Source organism: Hemitrygon akajei, chromosome 8 (genome assembly GCF_048418815.1).
Source record: "Hemitrygon akajei chromosome 8, sHemAka1.3, whole genome shotgun sequence".
Taxonomy (NCBI): domain Eukaryota; kingdom Metazoa; phylum Chordata; class Chondrichthyes; order Myliobatiformes; family Dasyatidae; genus Hemitrygon; species Hemitrygon akajei.
The window spans coordinates 169096030-169115664 of NC_133131.1; the positions used below are offsets into that span (position 1 = coordinate 169096030).

General features: G+C 44.3%; 1 protein-coding gene and 1 pseudogene across 1 annotated transcript in view; both read right to left on the reverse strand.

Moving 5' to 3' along the window:
* mindy4 (MINDY lysine 48 deubiquitinase 4) overlaps nt 1-19635 on the reverse strand; it is a 275155-nt gene that overhangs the window by 88157 nt on the left and 167363 nt on the right. The window contains exons 9-11 of the mRNA XM_073055046.1: nt 9778-9869; nt 2356-2475; nt 869-932 (exon numbers count right to left, since the gene is read on the reverse strand). Of these exons, the coding sequence (XP_072911147.1) occupies nt 869-932; nt 2356-2475; nt 9778-9869 (276 nt within the window). The remainder of the gene's footprint in view (nt 1-868; nt 933-2355; nt 2476-9777; nt 9870-19635) is intronic.
* LOC140732554 (5S ribosomal RNA) lies at nt 18652-18770 on the reverse strand (annotated as a pseudogene).

A 19635-nucleotide genomic window follows, 5' to 3' on the forward strand; every position in this document is an offset into this window, starting at 1 on the left:
ATGCTTGCAGATTGCCTGGTTTCATGGAAACCATGCATAAGTCCAGCAGCAAGTTGGTCTTATGAGAATTTCCTAGTACAATGCTGGGATAAGTGTATCAAGATGCTTTGCCAATCAGACTTGGCCCAGAACCTGAAACATTACTGATTCCATCAAGATACAGGTCCAGATTAAAAGGGAAAGGAAAAGTGAAGTCATCAATAATTATATTGCTTGGTTGATATTATTCGAACTGATTTATTGGTAATCGATTTTGGTATTTAGATGTTTTTTGTATCTTCTGCTCGATGGGAAAGTGGAGAAGACAGAATGTCTGAGGTGGCTAGGGTCTTTGAATATGCTGACTGGTTTACTGAGGCAGTAAGAAGTAAAACTTCTAAGGAGAATTTAGAGCACCAAGAGAATTCTTGTCTTCCCATAAGTTTTGAAGAATTGTATATGTTTGAGCATTTTTAACCTAAATAACTGAGGTTCTAAATTATTTATTTTAACTTTTTACATTATTGATGAGACATTTAAAAACTACTAAAGTTAGTGACAGTTTTGACAGGTCTTACCTTAAACAACAGGACAAGCTTGAGGGACTAAGTGCCATTTTCTTGCTCGTCTTTTCTTATATTTCTTATATAGAGGTGCTTTAGACTTCTGCACTATGGCACGTGCAGCCCAAATACTGTCCTCACCTCTATACTGGAATCTACGTTTCTAGGGGCCAGTGAGATTAGTCTTGTGTGTCAAGCCCAGATAAATAAATGCCTACAAGTGGGTGGGATTTCTGGCAACAGATACAGTCTGCACACCCAGGACCACAATTAAATTTGATCTTACAATTTTTACGCATAATAACTCTTCTACGAAGAGAACATACCGTTTCTACAGTCCCATCAGCTTTATATTTTCCTGTTGGGATAAACTGCTGTCTTCCTGTTGACCTGGAATAAAAAGCAAACAAATATGACTGCAATGACGTGGGCACTCATCTTGAACTGGATTGTTTTACAGTAGGGGAGGATTTATTTTTATTTTTATTTGTACTGTAGTACAAATAGTAGGGTTTACAGACCTTCCTGCCCAACATGTCCATGCTGACCAATTAACCAAGTAACCCCTACATCTTAGGAATGTGGAGGGAAACTGGAGCACCCAGAGGAAGCCCATCTGATTCTGTACAAGCCTTATACAGACTGGTGGAACAGAACCCAAGTCGTTGACACAGTAATATCTAACAAGTACACTACCATGTCACCCTGTTTACCACACTCCTGATTTACTGGAGTTCCTGCACTCTCTTGAGAATGGGACTGCATTATTTTTAAGTTTACCAGGCTCCCGAGCAAATTTATTACAATATTCTGTAACATCTAATCATGAAGTTAATTCAAAACGAAGACACAAGAGACTGCAGATGCTGGACTCTGGAACATTACTCAACTGCTATGCTACCACGCTACGCACTTGATAGGTTGCTAATGGTAGATATCAGATGTTGAGTGACAAAAGCCTTATACTTGTGTGCTTCGATGAACAAAATGGTGATGATTTAGAGATGGTTCTCTGAACTCAAAACATAGTCAAATGTCATCTCTATATTGCAGCTCAGTAAGAAGCTGGGGTGACCTTGATACTGGGATGGAAGCAACACAGTTTGAACACCTAGTTCATTCCAAACAGAAACTTGTGGGAGAGGAGGTGGGGTATTATAGCTTAACATTGTCAAGCATCCCTCCCATCCATCCCACAATCTCTTTGATTTCTTACCATCAGGCAGGAGGTACCATAGCATTAAGACAAGGACTATTAGGATGGCTACCAGCTTCTTCCCCCAGGCTGTGAGACTGCTGAACTCTCTGCCACCACCCAGGTCTCATCAATCATAAAGCGCCAGTAGTGTTATAAATACATCATATGCTAAATGTCATACTTCTGAAATATATTTTATTATTTGTTAATTTATTTGTGGTAATATTACTTTATATGGCATGTGTGAGTTCTATGTGGTACGTTGTGCACCCTGGTCTGGAGAAATATTGTTTTGTTTGGCAGTATGCATGCAGACAATTGAAGGACAATAAATTTGAATTTGAGTAAATTGCAGGTCTTCGAAGCATCTTTGCTTAACATTTGTCTGCACAACGACTGGATTTGTTGTGAACCACTTGGATAAGAAAATTGTGAAGCAAATGTCAGAGAGTGACAACAGGACAGACTCTGCAGTGGGGTACCAGTGCTCACACACAAGCAGGCACAGGCAGAGCCATACATATGCAGAACCACAGGAGTGTATATATAAAATATATTTATATATGATATATAGAGACACACACACACACAGATACATCCCATTGGTAAACTTACAGTGCAACCACGGCTCTTCTCCTTTCACCTGCACGCCACAATATGTCTGCAATGGCCAAGGCGAGACTCTGTGATCGCTGCCCATTGGTGGGCCGTAGCTCCCTATGGGGCAGAGGGAGGCTAGGAAAACAATAATGAGAATGACAAAAATAACTGCATTTACTTATCACCTTAAAAAGTATGACAAGGTAAAAGGTAGGACACTGAGGAGTGCAGTAGAACAGAGGGATCTGGGAGTACAGATACATGATCCCCTAAAAGTGGCGTCACAAGTAGATAGGGTCGTAAAGAGAGCTTTTGATACATTGGCCTTTATAAATCAAAGTATTGAGTATAAGAGTTGGAATGTAATGGTGAGGTTGTATAAGACATTGGTGAGGCTGAATTTGGAGTATTGTGTGCAGTTTTGGTCACCTAATTACAGGAAGGATATTAATAAGGTTGAAAGAGTGCAGAGAAGGTTTACAAGGATGTTGCCGGGACTTGAGAAACTGAGTTACAGAGAAAGGTTGAATAGGTTAGGACTTTATTCCCTGGAGCGTAGGAGAATGAGGGGTGATTTGATAGAGGTGTATAAAATTATGATGGGTATAGATAGAGTGAATGCAAACAGACTTTTTCCATTGAGGCCAGGGGAGAAAAAGACCAGAGTTCATGGGTTAAGGGTGAAGGGGGAAAAGTTTAAAGGGAACATTGGGGTGGGGGGGGGGCTTCTTCACGCAGAGAGTGGTGGGAGTGTGGAATGAGCTGCCAGATGAAGTGGTGAATGCGGGCTCACTTTTGACATTTAAGAAAAACTTGGACAGGTACATGGATGAGAGGGGTTTGGAGGGATATGGCCCAGGTGCAGGTCAGTGGGACTAGGCAGAAAAATGGTTCGGCTCAGCCAAGAAGGGCCAAAAGGCCTGTTTCTGTGCTGTAATGTTCCATTGTTCTATGGACACTGTATCAGAGAATCAGTCACTGAGATAAGATGCAAAAGCCTTATTTTCTTTGTACTGTCAGTAATATACAAGAGGTGATTGATAAGTTCGTGGCCTAGGGTAGAAGGCGTCCATTTTAGAAAACCTAGCACATTTATTTTTCAACATAGTCCCTCCTACATTTACACACTTAGTCCAGTGGTTGTGGAGCATACGTATCATAGACCTCCAGAAAGTGTCCACAGCAGAGGTGATTGATGAGTTCATGGCCTAAGGTAGGAGGAGATGAGTTATACAGCTCTCGTTACTTGCACATGCAGTCCAACTCTGAGTGATTAGGCAGAAAGTTTGAAGTTAATAATTCATCAGTTAATAACTCATCGGGGTGATTGATAAGTTTGTGGCCTAGGGTAGAAAACGATGAGTTCTGGAGATTGCTCCACCAAGTACTGAGGACCAAGAAGGTATGGACAAGGGAAGCACAGAAGCGCCTACAGGACTGCTGTGAATCAGTGGACTGGACTGTATTCAGGGATTCATTTCTGAACCTGGATGAGTACACCACAGCTGTTACTAACTTCATTAAAACCTGTCTGGATGAGTGTGCCCCTACAAGGACTGACTGGACAGTCCCAAACCAAAATCCGTGGATGAACCAGGAGATATGTCATCTGTTGAAAGCTAGGTCTGTGGCATTCAAGTCTGGTGACCCAGGTCTGTACCAGAAAACCAGGTATGATTTGAGGAGGGCTATTATTTCAAGGGCAATGAGACAATCTCGAATGAGGTTGGAAGCAACATCAGACGTACGACAACTCTTGCAGGGTTTGCAAGACATTATTTCCTACAAATGAATGGTAGCAATGCTTCACTACCAGATGAGCTCAACAACTTCTGTGCCCACTTTGAAAGGGAGAATATAACTACAGCTGTGAAAATCCCTGCTGCACCTGATGACCCTGTGATCTCTGTCTCAGAGGCCGATGTTAGTTTGTCTTTAAAGAGAGTGAACCCTTGCAAGGTGGAGGTCCCGATGGAGTACCTGGTAAGGCTCTGAAAACCTGTGCCAACCAACTAGCGGGAGAAGTCAAGGACATTTTCAACCTCTCACTGCTATGTGCGGAAGTACCCACTTCCTTCAAAAAAGCAACAATTATACCAGCGCCTAAGAAGAATAATGTGAGCTGCCTTAAAGACTACTGCCTGGTAGCACTCAAATCTACAGTGATGAAATGCTTTGAGAGGTCATGACTAGACTGAACTCCTGCCTCAGCAAGGACCTGGACCCATTGGAATTTGCCTATCGCCACAATAGGACGCAATCTCAATGACTCTCCACACAGCTTTAGACCATCTGGACAGCACAAACACTTATATCAGATGCTGTTCATCAACTATAGCTCAGCATTTAATACCATCATTCCCACAGTCCTGATTGAGAAGTTGCAGAACCTGGGCCTCCGTACCTCCCTCTGCAAATGGATCCATGACTTCCTAACCAGAAGACCACAATCTGTGCAGATTGGTGATAACATCTCCTCCTCGCTGACGATCAACACTGGTGCACCTCAGGATGTGTGCTTAGCCCACTGTTCTACTCTCTCTATACCCATGACTGTGTGGCTAGGAATAAGTTCAAATACCATCTACAAATTTGCTGATGATACAACCATTGTTGGTAGAATCTCAGGTGGTGACGAGAGGGCATACAGGAGCGAGATATGCTAACTAGTGGAGTGGTGTCACAGCAACAACCTTGCACTCAGTGTTAGTAAGACGAAAGAGTTGATTGTGGACTTCAGGAAGGGTAAGACGAAGGAACACATACCAATCTCATAGAGGGATCAGAAGTGGAGAGAGTGAGCAGCTTTAAGTTCCTGGGTGTCAAGATCTCTGAGGATCTAACCTGGTCCCAACATATTGATGTAGTCATAAAGAAGGTAAGACAGCTGCTATACTTCATTAGGAGTTTGAAGAGATTTGGTATGTCAACAAATACACTCAAAAACTTCTATAGATGTATTGTGGAGAGCATTCTGACAGGCTGCATCACCGTCTGGCGTGGGGGAGGGGGCTTCTGCACAGGACTGAAAGAAGCTGCAAACAGTTGCAAATTTATTCGGCTTCATCTTGGGTACTAGCCTACAAAGTACCCAAGACATCTTCAAGGGGCGGTGTCTCAGAAAGGCAGCGTCCATTATTAAATGACCTCCGGCACCCAGGACATGGCCTTTTCTCACTGTTACCATCAGGTAGGAGGTACAGAAGCCTGAAGGCACACACTCAGCAATTCAGGAACAGCTTCTTCCCCTCCACCATCTGATTCCTATATAGACTGAACCCTTGGACACTATCTCACTTTTTAAAATATTATTTCTGTTTTTCTGCACAATTTTTAATCTATTCAATATAAGAATTCTGTAATTTATTTATTTATTTGTCTTCTGTATTATGTATTGCATTGAACTGCTGCTGCTAAGTTAACAAATTTCACAACACATGCCGGTGATAATAAACCTGATTCTGATTTAATTTACATTTCTCTTATAAATGCTGCTTATATTTGAGATGCACCGAGGTGGTTCACAAGAACGATCCTGGGTAAGAAAGGGTTATGAGGAGCATTTGATGACTCTGGGCCTGAACTAACTGGAGTTTAGAAGAATAAAAGTGGATTTTATTGAAACCTACTGAATATTATATAGTGGGGGAGTCTAGGACCAGAGGGCACAGCCTTAGAATTGAGAAACATCCATGCAGAAGAGATAAGGACAGATCTCTTTAATCAAAGGGTAGTGAATCTGTGGAATTCATTGCCACAGATGGTTGTGGAGGCCAAGTCATTGGGTGTATTTAAAGCAGAGTTTGACAGGTCAGGTGGGGTAAAGAGCTACAGGGAGGAGGAGGGAGTATTGAATTGAAAAAAAAAATCAGCCTTGGTAAATGACAGAACAGACTTGATGAGCCAAGTAGCCTAATTCTGCTCCTATATGTTATGATCTGAATATCACGAAAGGGTATTAGGAAAGATTAGTGATGATTTGATCAGAAAGGTAGGTATTATGAGAGCATCCAAAAGCAGAGAATGGAAGAGAATTCTAAAACTTACTGTCCAAACTGCTTGGGGTGCAGGCACCAAAGTCTGGATTCCTCAAGACGTGCTCAGCTGAGGGAATCTGGCAAATAGGCCGGTAGGAGAAGGCGGGGAATCTGGCGAATAGGTTGGAAGGAGGAGACGGGGAATCCGGCAAATAGGCCAGTAGGAGGAGACGGGGAATTCGGTGAATAGGCCGGAAGGAGAAGGTGGGGAATCCGGTGAATAGGTTGGAAGGAGGAGACGGGGAATCCGGTAGGCAGCTGGGAGAAGTTGAAGCTGGCAGTCGGCTGGGAAAAGGTGAAGCCAGTGGTCAGGCCAGAGAAAATTTAGAAGAGCCTAACCTGGGTGCAGACTGTGTTACTACCTGTTACCCAAAAACATCAGAGGGTGTATGAGGGCAGCATGCAGTGTAACCGTGAATGACTATCTCCGACATTTCTCTTGCGATCTCAAGACCTTATTAGACATTGATAATGTGAGATGCTGCAGGCCTGTTTCCCTCGTTTGGTGGCGAGACAGGCAACGTCACAGCAGCGAGGCCTCAGCTGTAGCAAGGACTAGGCCTCAAGTGGGTTTGCCTGCTGCTGAAGTCCAGGTAAGACGATGCTGGAAGCAGTGTAGAGTGGAGTCCATGCTCGGTTGGGAGCTGGTCTCTCCCATCAGTGATGCCCTCCAGTATTTGACCACTGGATTGAAAGAAAGGCTGGATTGCTGGAAGCTATACCATCAATTTGACTGTATGCATGTGTGCTCTGAATGATAATTAAATAATTTGATTTGATTAGGTTAGCACAACGCTATTACAGCTCAGGGCATTGGAGTTTGGAGTTCAATTCTAGTGACCTTTGTAAGAAGTCTGTGTACATCCTCTCCAAGGAATGCATAGGTTTTCCCTGGATGATCCTGTTTTCTCCCACAGTCTAAAAATGTACTGGCAGATTAATTGGTTACTGTAAATCAGGGGTCACCAACCTTTTTTGCACTGCGGACCGGTTTAATATTGACAATATTCTGTGGACTGGCCGACCCGGGGGTGGTGTTAATCACAACCGGAATCTAGGTGAAAAGTCAACTGTTAGCCACTTCTAAGTGGCTAATACACTCAATTTCGTTTCTAAAAGGGTTTATCTAATGAATTTAATATTAAACACACAGCGCACATTTTCCTCCCATGAATATAGTGATAAGTCAATTATAAGTCACTTAAAAGTCAATAACATTTTAAGTAACGTTTGGATATTAAACACACAGCGCATGAACATATAAAATCATTGCAACACACCAATATTGCTGAATCAGTGGGAGCCCCTGGCCTTGTTTCCCTGCAACAAGACGGTTCCATCGAGGGGTGATGGGAGACAGCAATACTCGAAGGGGGTTCCTTATGTCCAGTCTACTCCGCAATTTAGTTTTCGAGGCTCTCAGCACTTGCTTCTGTCCCGCTTGCTCACATTTTTTCCGCTAAAAAACTTAACGGGTTTGTCTTTAAATGCGGGGTGCTAGGACTCAAGGTGCTGAAGCAGTTTTAAGGGCTTCATTGCCTCATTAGACAGCCTCCAGCCCGAACTCCAGCCTCCCACCCGCCCGCCGCCTTGGCCAGGTGTGGCTGGTCATGGGGGTGGTGAGAAGACAAGGTAAGGGCTGGAAGTCTCTGTGCTGGGGCCACAGCGGTCGCAGTCCGGAGAGCGAGGACCAGTACGACAGAGCGCGCGCCCGACCCCCTTGTAGGTAGGTAGGATCTATTGGCCAACAAAAGTTTGGCTCGAGGGATGACCTTCAGTAGATCGCAGCGAGGTAGCTGCTCTGCTACTTACGAAACCCTGAGCCCAAATTAGGTCATCTGCAAATATTTTAGCAACAGGTTCCCCATGAACATTCGGTGTGCTAAACAGGTTTAGAGGCGGCGCCCATCTGTCCGCTCTGCAGGCCAGTAGTAACAGCACTTCTCACCGGCCGGATATCCGAGGCCAACCAGTGATCCCTAGCGCTAGGGTAACACTGCGTTTAGGCGACTGATGACCTCGCGTGCGTTCAAGTTCAACAGTGGGCATGACAGGGAATGAGGAAAGGTGCAGCTGATTCATATAGTTTCATATCGCCAAATCATATTGTTTCCTCGCGGCCCAGTAGCACATGCTTTGCGGCCCGGTGGTTGGGGACCACTGCTGTAAATTGTCCCATGATTAGGTTAAGGTTACATCGGAGTTTGCAGGGCCAGAAAGGCCTATTCCGTGCCGTATCACTGAATAAATAAAGAGGCCATATTTGATCATAAAGAAATCTGGGAGTATAGGCTGCTGTAGCAATTAAGTAATTATGGTAGAAATTATAAATATAAATTACATGTTATGTACTGACTTAGAGAACTTGCACTTTTTTTTTACAGTTTTGAGTAACTGATGAAGTTATAAGGAGAATTATTGAGACAGTGTGGGCAATAATGTTTAGTATACACCCTCTCTCATACAGCTCACATTTATCTGCTGATGTTCTCTGCACTGACATTACCTAAATAGAGTTGAGCGGGATAATAAATCAGCCACGATGGAATGGCAGATCAGGCTTGATGAGCTAAATATTTGTAACATGTAGTTGTTTGAGTTACTGTCACCTTCCTGTCAGCTTGAAGCAGTCTGGCCATTCTCCTCTGACCCCTCATTAATGAGTCATTTTCACCCACAGAACTGCTGCTCACTGGATGTTTTTTTTGCTTATTGTACTCTTCTCTGTAAACTCTAGAGACTATTCTGTGTGAAAATACCTAAAGATCAGCAGTTTCTGAGATACTGAAACCACCCCATCTGGCACCAACAATCGTTCTACAGTCAAAGTGGCTTAGACCACATTTCTGCCCCATTCTGATGTTTGGGATGAACAACAGCTGAACCTCTTGACCATATCTGCATGCTTTTATGCATTGAGTTGCTGACACATGATTGGCTGATTAGATATTTACATTAACAAGCAGGTATACTGGTGTACTTAATAAAGTGGTCACAGTGTGTGTAATGGAGAATGGCTACATAGCAAGAAAAACTCGTTTTCAAAATTTTAACAGAAGCCAGGAACAACGAAATTAATTTCATTCTAAGAAGCCCACATGTGGGCTGCTCATTAATGCCGAAAGACAATCTGTTTTCAGTAATTTCTCCCCGTGGGGCTTTCCAATTATGTGCGCTATGATGCTGGCCAACATTCAAGTGTGCAGTGGGGAGGATGGCAAGTGCACATTTTAATTGAAATGGTGCCACCTCAGTCTAGTTCTGAAGTGGCAATCTTCAATTCATTCTGTTCTGAACCCAAGGCTCTGTGGCAACGGCACAAAGGTTGTCAGCTAACGTACCAGGCTGGGCTGTATAGTTGTGAATATCCCTCACTAAAACACACACAAGAGGTACTTACATGCTTTCAGTGCTGCCACTGACGACGTCTTCAAAGATCAGCTTTTGCAAAACACAGGCTTGAACGGCAGCCAAGACCCCACATGGACCACCCTAGAAAGATCAGAGACCAGAAACTAGTTATGATAGCACTGGAGCAGAATCAGATTCAGGTTTAATATCACTGACTTATATTTCAAAATTTGATGTTTTGCAATGCAATACACTAAATATACAATAAACTACAAGAAAAATATATATAATAAAGAAATAAGTCATGCAAAAAGGCAGCAAAAATAGTGAGATAATGCTCATGGACCATTCAGAAATTTTATGGTAGAGGGGAATAAACTGTTCCAAACACATTAAGTAGGTGTCTTCAGGCTTCTGTAGCTCCTCTTGGATTGTAGTAATGAGAAAAGCAATAATCTAAGATGGAACCAGAGTGGTGACTCTTTGTGCGCATCTCCAAATACAATAGCGTCCAGTTATTTGGGCCATCAATTAATTGGGGTAGCCACTTATTTGGGGCAATTCTTAAAGAACAAAATCTAATCAAGAAAACAGCCAGAATTCCTTTCATTTATTTGGGACACTAGCTGCTTAATTCAGACAGCAGTTTGTTGCTGAACAGTTTCTAATTAGCGTCAATCACATGCACTTACAGTGCGCTTGGAAGAAACAGTTTTTAAAAGTGTCAGTTGCGTATTTGTGTTTAAAAAGCAGTGATTTTTGTCACTGACAGCTGGCGAGAAATAAGCAGTAAGACAATTCATAACTGTTTTGCTTACTGCAGTTTCAAGCATTCAGGCTTGGAGATGCCAGAAATGACCGGAGTGAAATTGAAGCAATTTCACTACTTCATCAAGTTAGAGATATGAAGATTTGAAAGTACCTGACAATCATCTTGAATGTTACTATGTACATTTCGAGGATACAATCATTATATGAAGGTAGTCCATTATCTGCACTAGGTGTTTGCGCAGATTTTGTTCATTTACAGTCAAAAAGAACACGGCAGCATACACTAGATGAATTCTTTTGTTGACTATTAGGATCTAATACTAAGTTTTATAGACTTTGTAGTATTAGTAGTATGATAATTTGTCCTGTATGCCCTGTATTTCATTTAAATATATATTTGTTGCTCAATTAAAATTAGTTTGTCTTTTTATACCTCTTTAAATATTTCCATGAAACTGACTAAATGGGCCAAAAGGTACTGGTCCCAATGTTTCCCAGTTAACTGGAATTTATTATATCCTCTTTTAAGACTACTACAGCAAAGTACTGCTTCATACTGGTCTTATGATTATGCAATATTTACAACCTTAAGGGTCATATCTCTCTAAAGCACACAGCCAAAAGGATAATAAAAGGCAATAAAATATAAAGGGTACACATTTTTCAGCATCAGCTCCTCGCAATACCATGGTGAACTACATTCAGCCAGCTCTAGGACAAGGAACAAGATTCTGAAAATTAAACCATGTTACAGCATTTAATTGTGCTGGCTAATGCAGGTAACATGGCAATTAATCTGCATACAACGTGGAGTCTTACTTCAGTGGTTGGTAAGTTGATGGAGAAAATCCTGACAGGCAAGATTTATGAACATTTGGAAAGACATATTATGATTAGGAATAGTCAGCGTGGCTTTGTCAAAGGCAACTCGTGTCTCACAAGCCTGATTGAATTTTTTGAGGATGTAACTAAACACCTTTGATAAGGTATCCCATGCAAGGCTTGTTGATAAAGTAAGGAGGCATGGGATCCAAAGGAATCTTGCTTTGTGGATCTAGAACTGGCTTGCACAAAGAAGGCAAAGAGTGGTTGTAGACGGGTCATATTCTGCATGGAGGTTGGTGACCAATGGTGTGCCTCAGGGATCTGTTCTGGGACCCCTTCTCTTAGTGATTTTTATAAATGACTTGGATGAGGAAGTGGAGGGATGGGTTAATAGATTTGCTGATGACATAAAGGTTGGGTTGTTGTGGATAATGTGGAGGGCTGTCAGAGGTTACAGCGGGACATTGATTAGATGCAAAACTGGGCTGAGAAGTGGCAGATGGAGTTCAACCCAGATAAGTGTGAGGTGGTTCATTTTGGTAGGTCAAATATGATGGCAGAATATAGTTTTAATGGTAAGACTATTGGCAGCGTGGAGGATCAGAGGGAACCTGGGGTCCTAGTGCATAGGACATTCAAAGCTGCTGTGTAGGTGACTGTGTGGTTAAGAAGGCATATGGTGTATTGGCCTTCATCAAACATGGGATTGAGTTTAAGAGCCGAGAGGTAATGTTACAGTTATATAAGACCATGGTCAGACCTCACTTGGAGTACTGTGCTCAGTTCTGGTCACCTCACTACAGGAAGGATGTGGAAACTATAGAAATGGTGCAGAGGAGATTTATTAGAACACTAGAATACTACAGAACAGTACAGGCCCTTCAGCCCACAATGTTGTGCCGACCCATATATTCCTAAAGAAAAAGTACTAAACCACACTACCCTGTAACCCTCTATTTTTCTTGCATCCATGTGCCTGTCCAAGAGGCTCTTAAATACCCCTAATGGTTTAGCCTCCATTAACTTTGTACATATGCCCTCTGGTGTTTGCTATTCATGCCCTAGGAAACAGGTACTGACTATCCACCCTATCTATGCCTCCCATAATCTTGTAGACCAATCAAGTCCCCTTTCATCTTCTACGCTCCAAAGAGAAAAGTCCCAGCTCTGCTAACCTTGCCTCATAAGACTTGTTTTCCAATCCAGGCAACATCTTGGTAAATCTCCTCTGCACCCTCTCCATAGCTTCCACATCCTTCCTATAATGAGGTGACCAAATCTGAACACAATACCCAAAGTGTGGTCTCACCATAGATTTGTAGAGTTACAACATGATCTCTCTACTCTTGAATTCAATCCCCCTATTAATGAAGCCTAGCAACCCACAGGCTTTCTTAACTATCCTATAAACCTTGAGGGATGTATGGAATTGAACCCCAAGGTTCCTCTGTTCATCCACAGTCTTAAGTAACCAACCATTAACCCTGTACTCAGCCTTCTGGTTTGTCCTTCCAAAATGCATCACCTCACACTTAACCGGATCAAACTCCATCTGCCACTTTTCTGCCCAACTCTGCATCCTGTCTATATTCTATTGTAACCTTCGACAACCCACAGCTCCATCCACAACTCCTCCAATCTTCATGTCATCCACAAACTTACTCACCTATCCTTCTGCCTCTTCATCCAGGTCACTTATAAAAATCACGAACAGCAGGGGTCCCAGGACAGCACTCCACTAGTCACCAACCTCCAGACAGAATACTTTCCTTCCACTACTACCCTCTGCTTTCTTCCTGTAAGCCAATTTTTTAACCAAACAGCCAAGGTTCCACTGATGATGGATCTTTCATTGGGGACCTTGTCAAATGCCTTGCTAAAATGCATAGACCACATCTACCACCCTATCCTCATCAATTTCTTTTGTTACCTCTTCAAAAAACTCAATTAGGCTCGTGAGGCACGACCTTCCCCTTCACAAAGCCATGTTGACTATCCATGAGTAGACTGTACTTCTCCAAATGCTCGTAGATCCTATCCTTAAGAAGACTTTCCGATAGTTTACAGACCACCGACATAAGACTCACTGGTCTATAATTCGCAGCATTCTCCCTATTACCTTTTTTAAACAAGGGAACTACGTTTGCCATTCTCCAATCCTCTAGCAACTCCCCTGCAGCCAAAGAGGATTCAAAGATCATAGCTACTGCTCCAGCGATCTATTCCCTCACTTCCCACAGCAACCTGGGGTATATCACATCTGGCCCTGAGGACTTATCAATCTTGATGTTTTTAAGAAGATCCAACACTACTTCTTCCTTAATCTCCACAATGTCCAGCACACAGGCCTGCTCTATTTTGACCTCACCCTGATCAAGGTCCTTTTCACTTGTGAATACTGAAGCAAAGTATTCATTTAGGATCTCCCCAACCTCCTCCACCTCCAGGCACATGTGGCCCTCTTTATCCTTTAGCAGTCCCACCTTCGTTCTCGTCATCCTCCTATTCTTCACATACACATAGAACTCCTTGGGGTTCTCCTTAATCCTACATGCCATGGCCTTCTCATGTCCCCTTCAAGCTCTCCTAAGTCCTTTCTTTAGCTCCTTCCTGGCTACCCTATATTTCTCATGAGCCCCTCCTGTTTCCTGCTTCTTGTATCTAACATATGCTTTCTTCTTCCTCTTGACGAGTTGCCTCACGTGTTTCGTCAGCCACGGTTCCCTTTTCCTACCATTTTTTCCTTGTCTCAGTGGGACAAACCTATCCTGAACCCAGCCCAAGTGGTCCCTAAACTTCCTCCACATTACTTCTGTGCTTTCACCTTTGAATATTTGTTTCCAATTTGCTCTCGCTAGTTCCTGCCTCATCCCTTCAAAGTTAGCCCTTCCCCAGTTAAGCACTTTCCCATTTTGTGTTTTTATCCTTTTCCATAGCTATGCTGAAGCTAAGGGAGTTGTGGTCACTCTCACCAAAATGCTCCCCCACCAAGAGGTCTGTCACCTGACCAGGTTCATTACCCAGAACTAGATCCAGTATGGCCTCTCCTCTCGTTGGCCAGTCCACATACTGTGTCAGGAATCCTTCTTGAACACACCTGACAAATTCAACCCCATCTATCTACCTTGCAGTCAGGAGGTGCCAGTCAATATGAGGGAAGTTGAAATCACCCATAACTACTACCCTGTATTTCCTGCACCATTCTAAAATCTGCCTGCTTATCTGCTCCTCGGTGTCCCGAGGGCTATTTGGGGGCCTATAGACTACTCCCAGCACAGTGATCGATCCCTTCCTATTTCTGACTTCCACCCAGACTGACTCCGTGGACACTCCTTCTGCAGCGTCCTCCCTTTCTATAGCTGTGATTCTATCCCTGACCAGTAATGCTACTCCTTCCCCCGGCCCATTTCTACCTCCCATCCTATTCCTTTTAAAACACCTAAACCCCAGTACCTGCATCAGCCAATCCTGCACTTCCTCCAGCCAAGTTTCAGTAACGGCCAGAACGTCGTAGTTCCACATACTGGTCCATGCTCTAAGTTCATCCCCTTTATTCCTAATACTCCTAGCATTGAAATAGATACATTTCAACCCCTCTAACTGGCTACATTTATGTTTTGTTCCCTGCCTGTCCTTCTTCACCAACTCAGAACACATAGCATCATGCCCTTGTCCTTCTATCCGAATCTTGGCACTCACATTCTGATTCCCACCCCCTGCCAAACTAGTTTAAACCCACCCCAACAGCTGTAGCAAACCTGCCTGCCAGGATATTGGTCCCTTTCCAGTTCAAAGTTTACAAGGATGTTGTCTGGATTGGCAAGCATGCCTTATGAGAGTAGGTTGAGTGAACTTGGCCTTTTCTCCTTAGAGTGACGATGGATGAGAGGTGACATGATAGACGTACATAAGATGAGAGATATTGATCTTGTGGATAGTCAGAGGCTTTATCCCAGGGCTGAAATGGCTAACACTAGAGGACACAGTTTTATGGTGTTTGGAAGTAGGTACGGAGAAGATGTCAGGGGTAAGTTTTTTTACGCAGAGAGTGGTGAGTGCATGGAATGGGCTGCCGGCGACGGTGATGGAGGTGGATACGATAGGGTCTTTTAAGAGACTCTTGGATAGGTACATGGAGCTTAGAAAAATAGAGGGCTATGGGTAACCCAAGGTAATTTCTAAATTAAATACATGCTGGGCACAGCATTTTGGGCCAAAGGGCCTGTATTGTGCTGTAGGCTTTCTATGGAGGCCCAAGTTCATTTTGAAAATAGAGACAAGACATTGGAGTAGAATTCAGTCACTTGGCCCATTGAGTCTGTTCTGCCACTTCATGTCTGATATTTTTCCCGCTCTCAACACACTCTCCAACATTTGAAACCCTTACTAATCAAGAACCTATCAACCTCTGCTTTCCAAATCACTTGAGAGTCCAAATTGCATGCTGGAGATTTTAGATCCAGCGTAGTACCTTGAAGCTACTGAAATAGAAACATAGAATGTTAGAAAGCACCACCACTTGAATGGGATCTTAACTCAAGATCCCAAACGACCAGTTACATGGATTTAAAAGACCCAGCTGATATTTAAGGCTCAATCAGCATCTCCGTTGCCCCTAGGTTATATGGCCATTTTCTCATTGATGGTTAAGATATGATTAGCTTTATTTAATCATTTGCATATCAAGACAAGTCAAGTCACTTTTTATTGTCATTTCGACCATAACTGCTGGTACAGTACACAGTAAAAACGAGACAACGTTTTTCAGGACCATGGTGTTACATGAAACAGTACAAAAAGCTAGACTGAACATGCAGCGAAACATGTCATTTGTGTCAATAATCAACAGTCTAAAGATGTGCTGGGGCAGTCCACAAGTGTGCCATGCTTCCAGTGCCAACATAGCATACCCAAAATTGGCTAACCCTAGCCCATACATCTTTGGAATGTGGGAGGAAACTTGTGCACCCAGAGAAAACTCATATGGTCACAGGAAGAATTTACAAAAATCCTTACAGACTCGGGAATTGAACCCTGATCTTCCAAATGCTAGCACTCAGCTAGTGGAATGGTGGTGAACAGAGACAAGGTTTCTCACAGGTCAGTGACGTTTGTTTAAAAGTACAAAAGGGACAAGCGGGCAGCCATTGTTTTTTTGTACAAAATATCTTTATTACAAATTCAGTGCTCCAATCAATACAAACCAGTGACCAACACAATGACTACACAACTACTGGACAAACGACATTAAACTAAAATGTTTCCATCTCTGTCGATGATATTGCTAACCCCGCGTGGAGCCCAACTGTCCTGGAATGCCTCTATGGTCACCATGGACAGTGCGTGTTCCCTCTCAATGGTTACTTGGGCACGGACATAACCCCTAAACATTGTCAGGCAATCTGGCCAGACAGATCCCTCCACCACCTTTTCCAGGACCCATGGACAGCTGTTTTTACCAGCCCCAGGAGCAAGTTGACAAGGACATCCTCATCCCTCCTTGCCCCCCTCCTGGCCATATATAAATATAGGGTGGAGCTAAGACGTAACCAGAAGGCGAGAAGCAGCCCTCACAGATATGCACAAAGGGGCTGCAGCCTTGCACACTCCACATACAGGTGGTGCACGGTTTCTTCCAACCCGCAGAAGTGACATGTGGCTGAGAGGTCTGTGTACAAGCTAAGGAACTTGTTGCAGGGCACCACTCTGTGCAGCAGCCTCTACCCGAGATACCCAAGGTGCATGGGAGGAACTCCCACATGAAGGAAATTCCACTGAGGACACCCCTCACCCCCAGGCAGAAAGACAGTCTGCCATGGAGTGTCGGGGCGGTGGAACAGCAGCCCATGCAGGTACCTCCTTGCATTCCTGAGTGGAATTGTGGGTGTCGATGAGAGGTGGCTCTGCTCTCGAATAAGATTGTGGGGCTTGGGCCCGATGAGCAGCTCCGGCAGTGCAGAGGTGAGCCCAGCTGCAGTCATTCCACACACCTGAGCCACATCAACATCCGTTGAGTTAGGGCAGGGGTTGGCAGTTCTTTCAGCCAGGACTCTGTCCTCTGTCAGAGGAGGGGAGTCCTGGCCTGAGGTAACCATGTTACAGACTCTCCGCAAAGCAGCATGGCTGACACCCACTGGCGGTAGTCGCATCTCTACGTGAAGACAGCAGCCCCTTTGGAGAAAGTACCTTGCTAACATGTGTCACCTGGGAGGATGCTCGGCATACAGGAAACTCTGCAGGGTCCTGAGGCGGAGAGCCACCAGCTGTGTACGGACACACACCAGTGACTGTCCGCCCTCTACCACTGGGAGATTCAAGACAGCTGTGGAGACCCATTGTTTCTTGTTACCCCAGAAGAAGTCTACTAACTTCCTCTGCAATCTTGCGACAGGTGGGGCCAAGATGATCATCTGGTACCACAACATGCCACCAGCTGGGTTTATGACCACCACCCTGCCTCGATAGGAAAGCACCCTGAGAAGGCCTGACCAGCGTCCCAGCTGGGCCATGTCTTTCATCTCCAGGTCCTGCCAGTTTGCCAGCCAGGTCTCCCCAGAAGAACTCGGGTAGACTCCCAGATAGAGGAAATACAGTACCTGGTGCTCCACTCAAAAGCTCTCATCTCCTCTGCAGGGAGTCCACCTGCCACTGACCCACTAAGGGTCTGGAACATTTCACCCAGTTGATCCTAGCAGAGGACGCTGTTGAGAAAACTTCCTAGCACTTGCACATCCTCCACAGGTCACTGGGATCTGTCATCATCAGGAACACGTCATCAGCGTAGGTTGAGAGGACGATCTCCATAGCTGGTTTGAGCAGAACCAGACCCATCAGCCTCTGCTGAAGAAGACACAGGAGTAGTTCTACACAGATGGCATACAACTAGCCGGACATGACATTCTCCTCTTCTAAAGGGAATGGGTGTTGGCAATGATCCATTGAACTTAACAAGGCACTCTGTGGTAGGGTATAGGAGCCAAACCTGGGATACAAAGTGCTGTCAGAGTCCAAATGCCTGCAGAATGCCCAGCAGAAAATTGTGGTCTACCTAGTCAAATGTTATCTCCTGGTCAAGAGAGAGAAATGCTGTTGGGGATTCAGTTTCCTGGAGCAGGTGGATCAGGTCCTGGACTAAATGGACATCGACCTGAATGCACCAGCCCGGGACTGTGTAAGATTGGTCAGGATGGATCACCTGTCTCAACACTGAGCAAAAATGGTTGGCCACTGCTCAGGCGGAGATCTTGCAGTCCACGTTCAAGAGGGAGACTGGGCACCAGTTCTTTAGCAGGTGGAGGTCTCCCTTCTTGGGCAGTAGGACCACAAAAGCCTGCAGCACCTGGTGTTCCCAGGTGGTCTCCCAACCAAGTACTAACCAGCTCTGAGCCTGCTTAACTTCTGGGATCAGTCGAGATCGGGCATTTTCAGGCTAGTATGGCCATTGTTGGGAATAGGCCAGTGGTGAGAGTAGAACTGTCAGGCTTTGACTCAAAGAAGCCTCTGAGTCGAAAAAGGCGTTAGCTCTGGATAAGCTTCTCTTAAGATTCCTTGTTTCTTTCTCTTACTATACCTAGCGATGTAAATGGCTGTTGTGTGTTTTTCATGTTTGGAATCTTGGGAAACCCTGAGTCTCCCAGGAACTACATCTGTGTAAAGTACATCCAGCTGCAGCTCCTTGAAATCCACATCAGGGATCTGGAGCAGCAGCTGGATGCCATTCGGCTCGTACAGGAGAGTGAGGAGATAATCGATCAGAGTTATTGGGAAGTAATCACCCCAAATTTGCAGGACGCAAGTAGCTGGGTGACTGTCAGGAAAAATGGAAATGTGAATAGGCAGTTAGTGCAGAGCAGCCCTGTGGCCATTCCCCTCAATAATAAGTATACAGTTTATTACTGTTGTGGGGCGTGACTCCCAGGGGAATGCCACAGACAGTAGTTGAACTAAAGAGTATTTTTCACCGTGGAAGATACTAGCAGTGTGCCAGATGTTGAAGGGTGTGAGGGAAGAGTGTAGTTACTACTACAAGGGAGAAGGTGCTCAAAAAGCTGAAAGTCCTATGGGTATACAAGTCATCTGGACCAGATGAGCTGCACTCTAGGGTTCTGAAAGGGTTAGCAGCAGAGATTGTGCAGGCGTTACTAATGATCTTTCAAAAATCATTGGACTCTGGCACAGTGCCAGAGGTCTGGAAAACTGCATATGCCACTCCACTCTTTAAGAAAGGAGGAAGGCAGCAGAAAGGAAATTATAGACCAGCTAGCCTGACCTCAGTGGCTGGGAAGATGTTGGTGTCAATTGTTAAGGATAA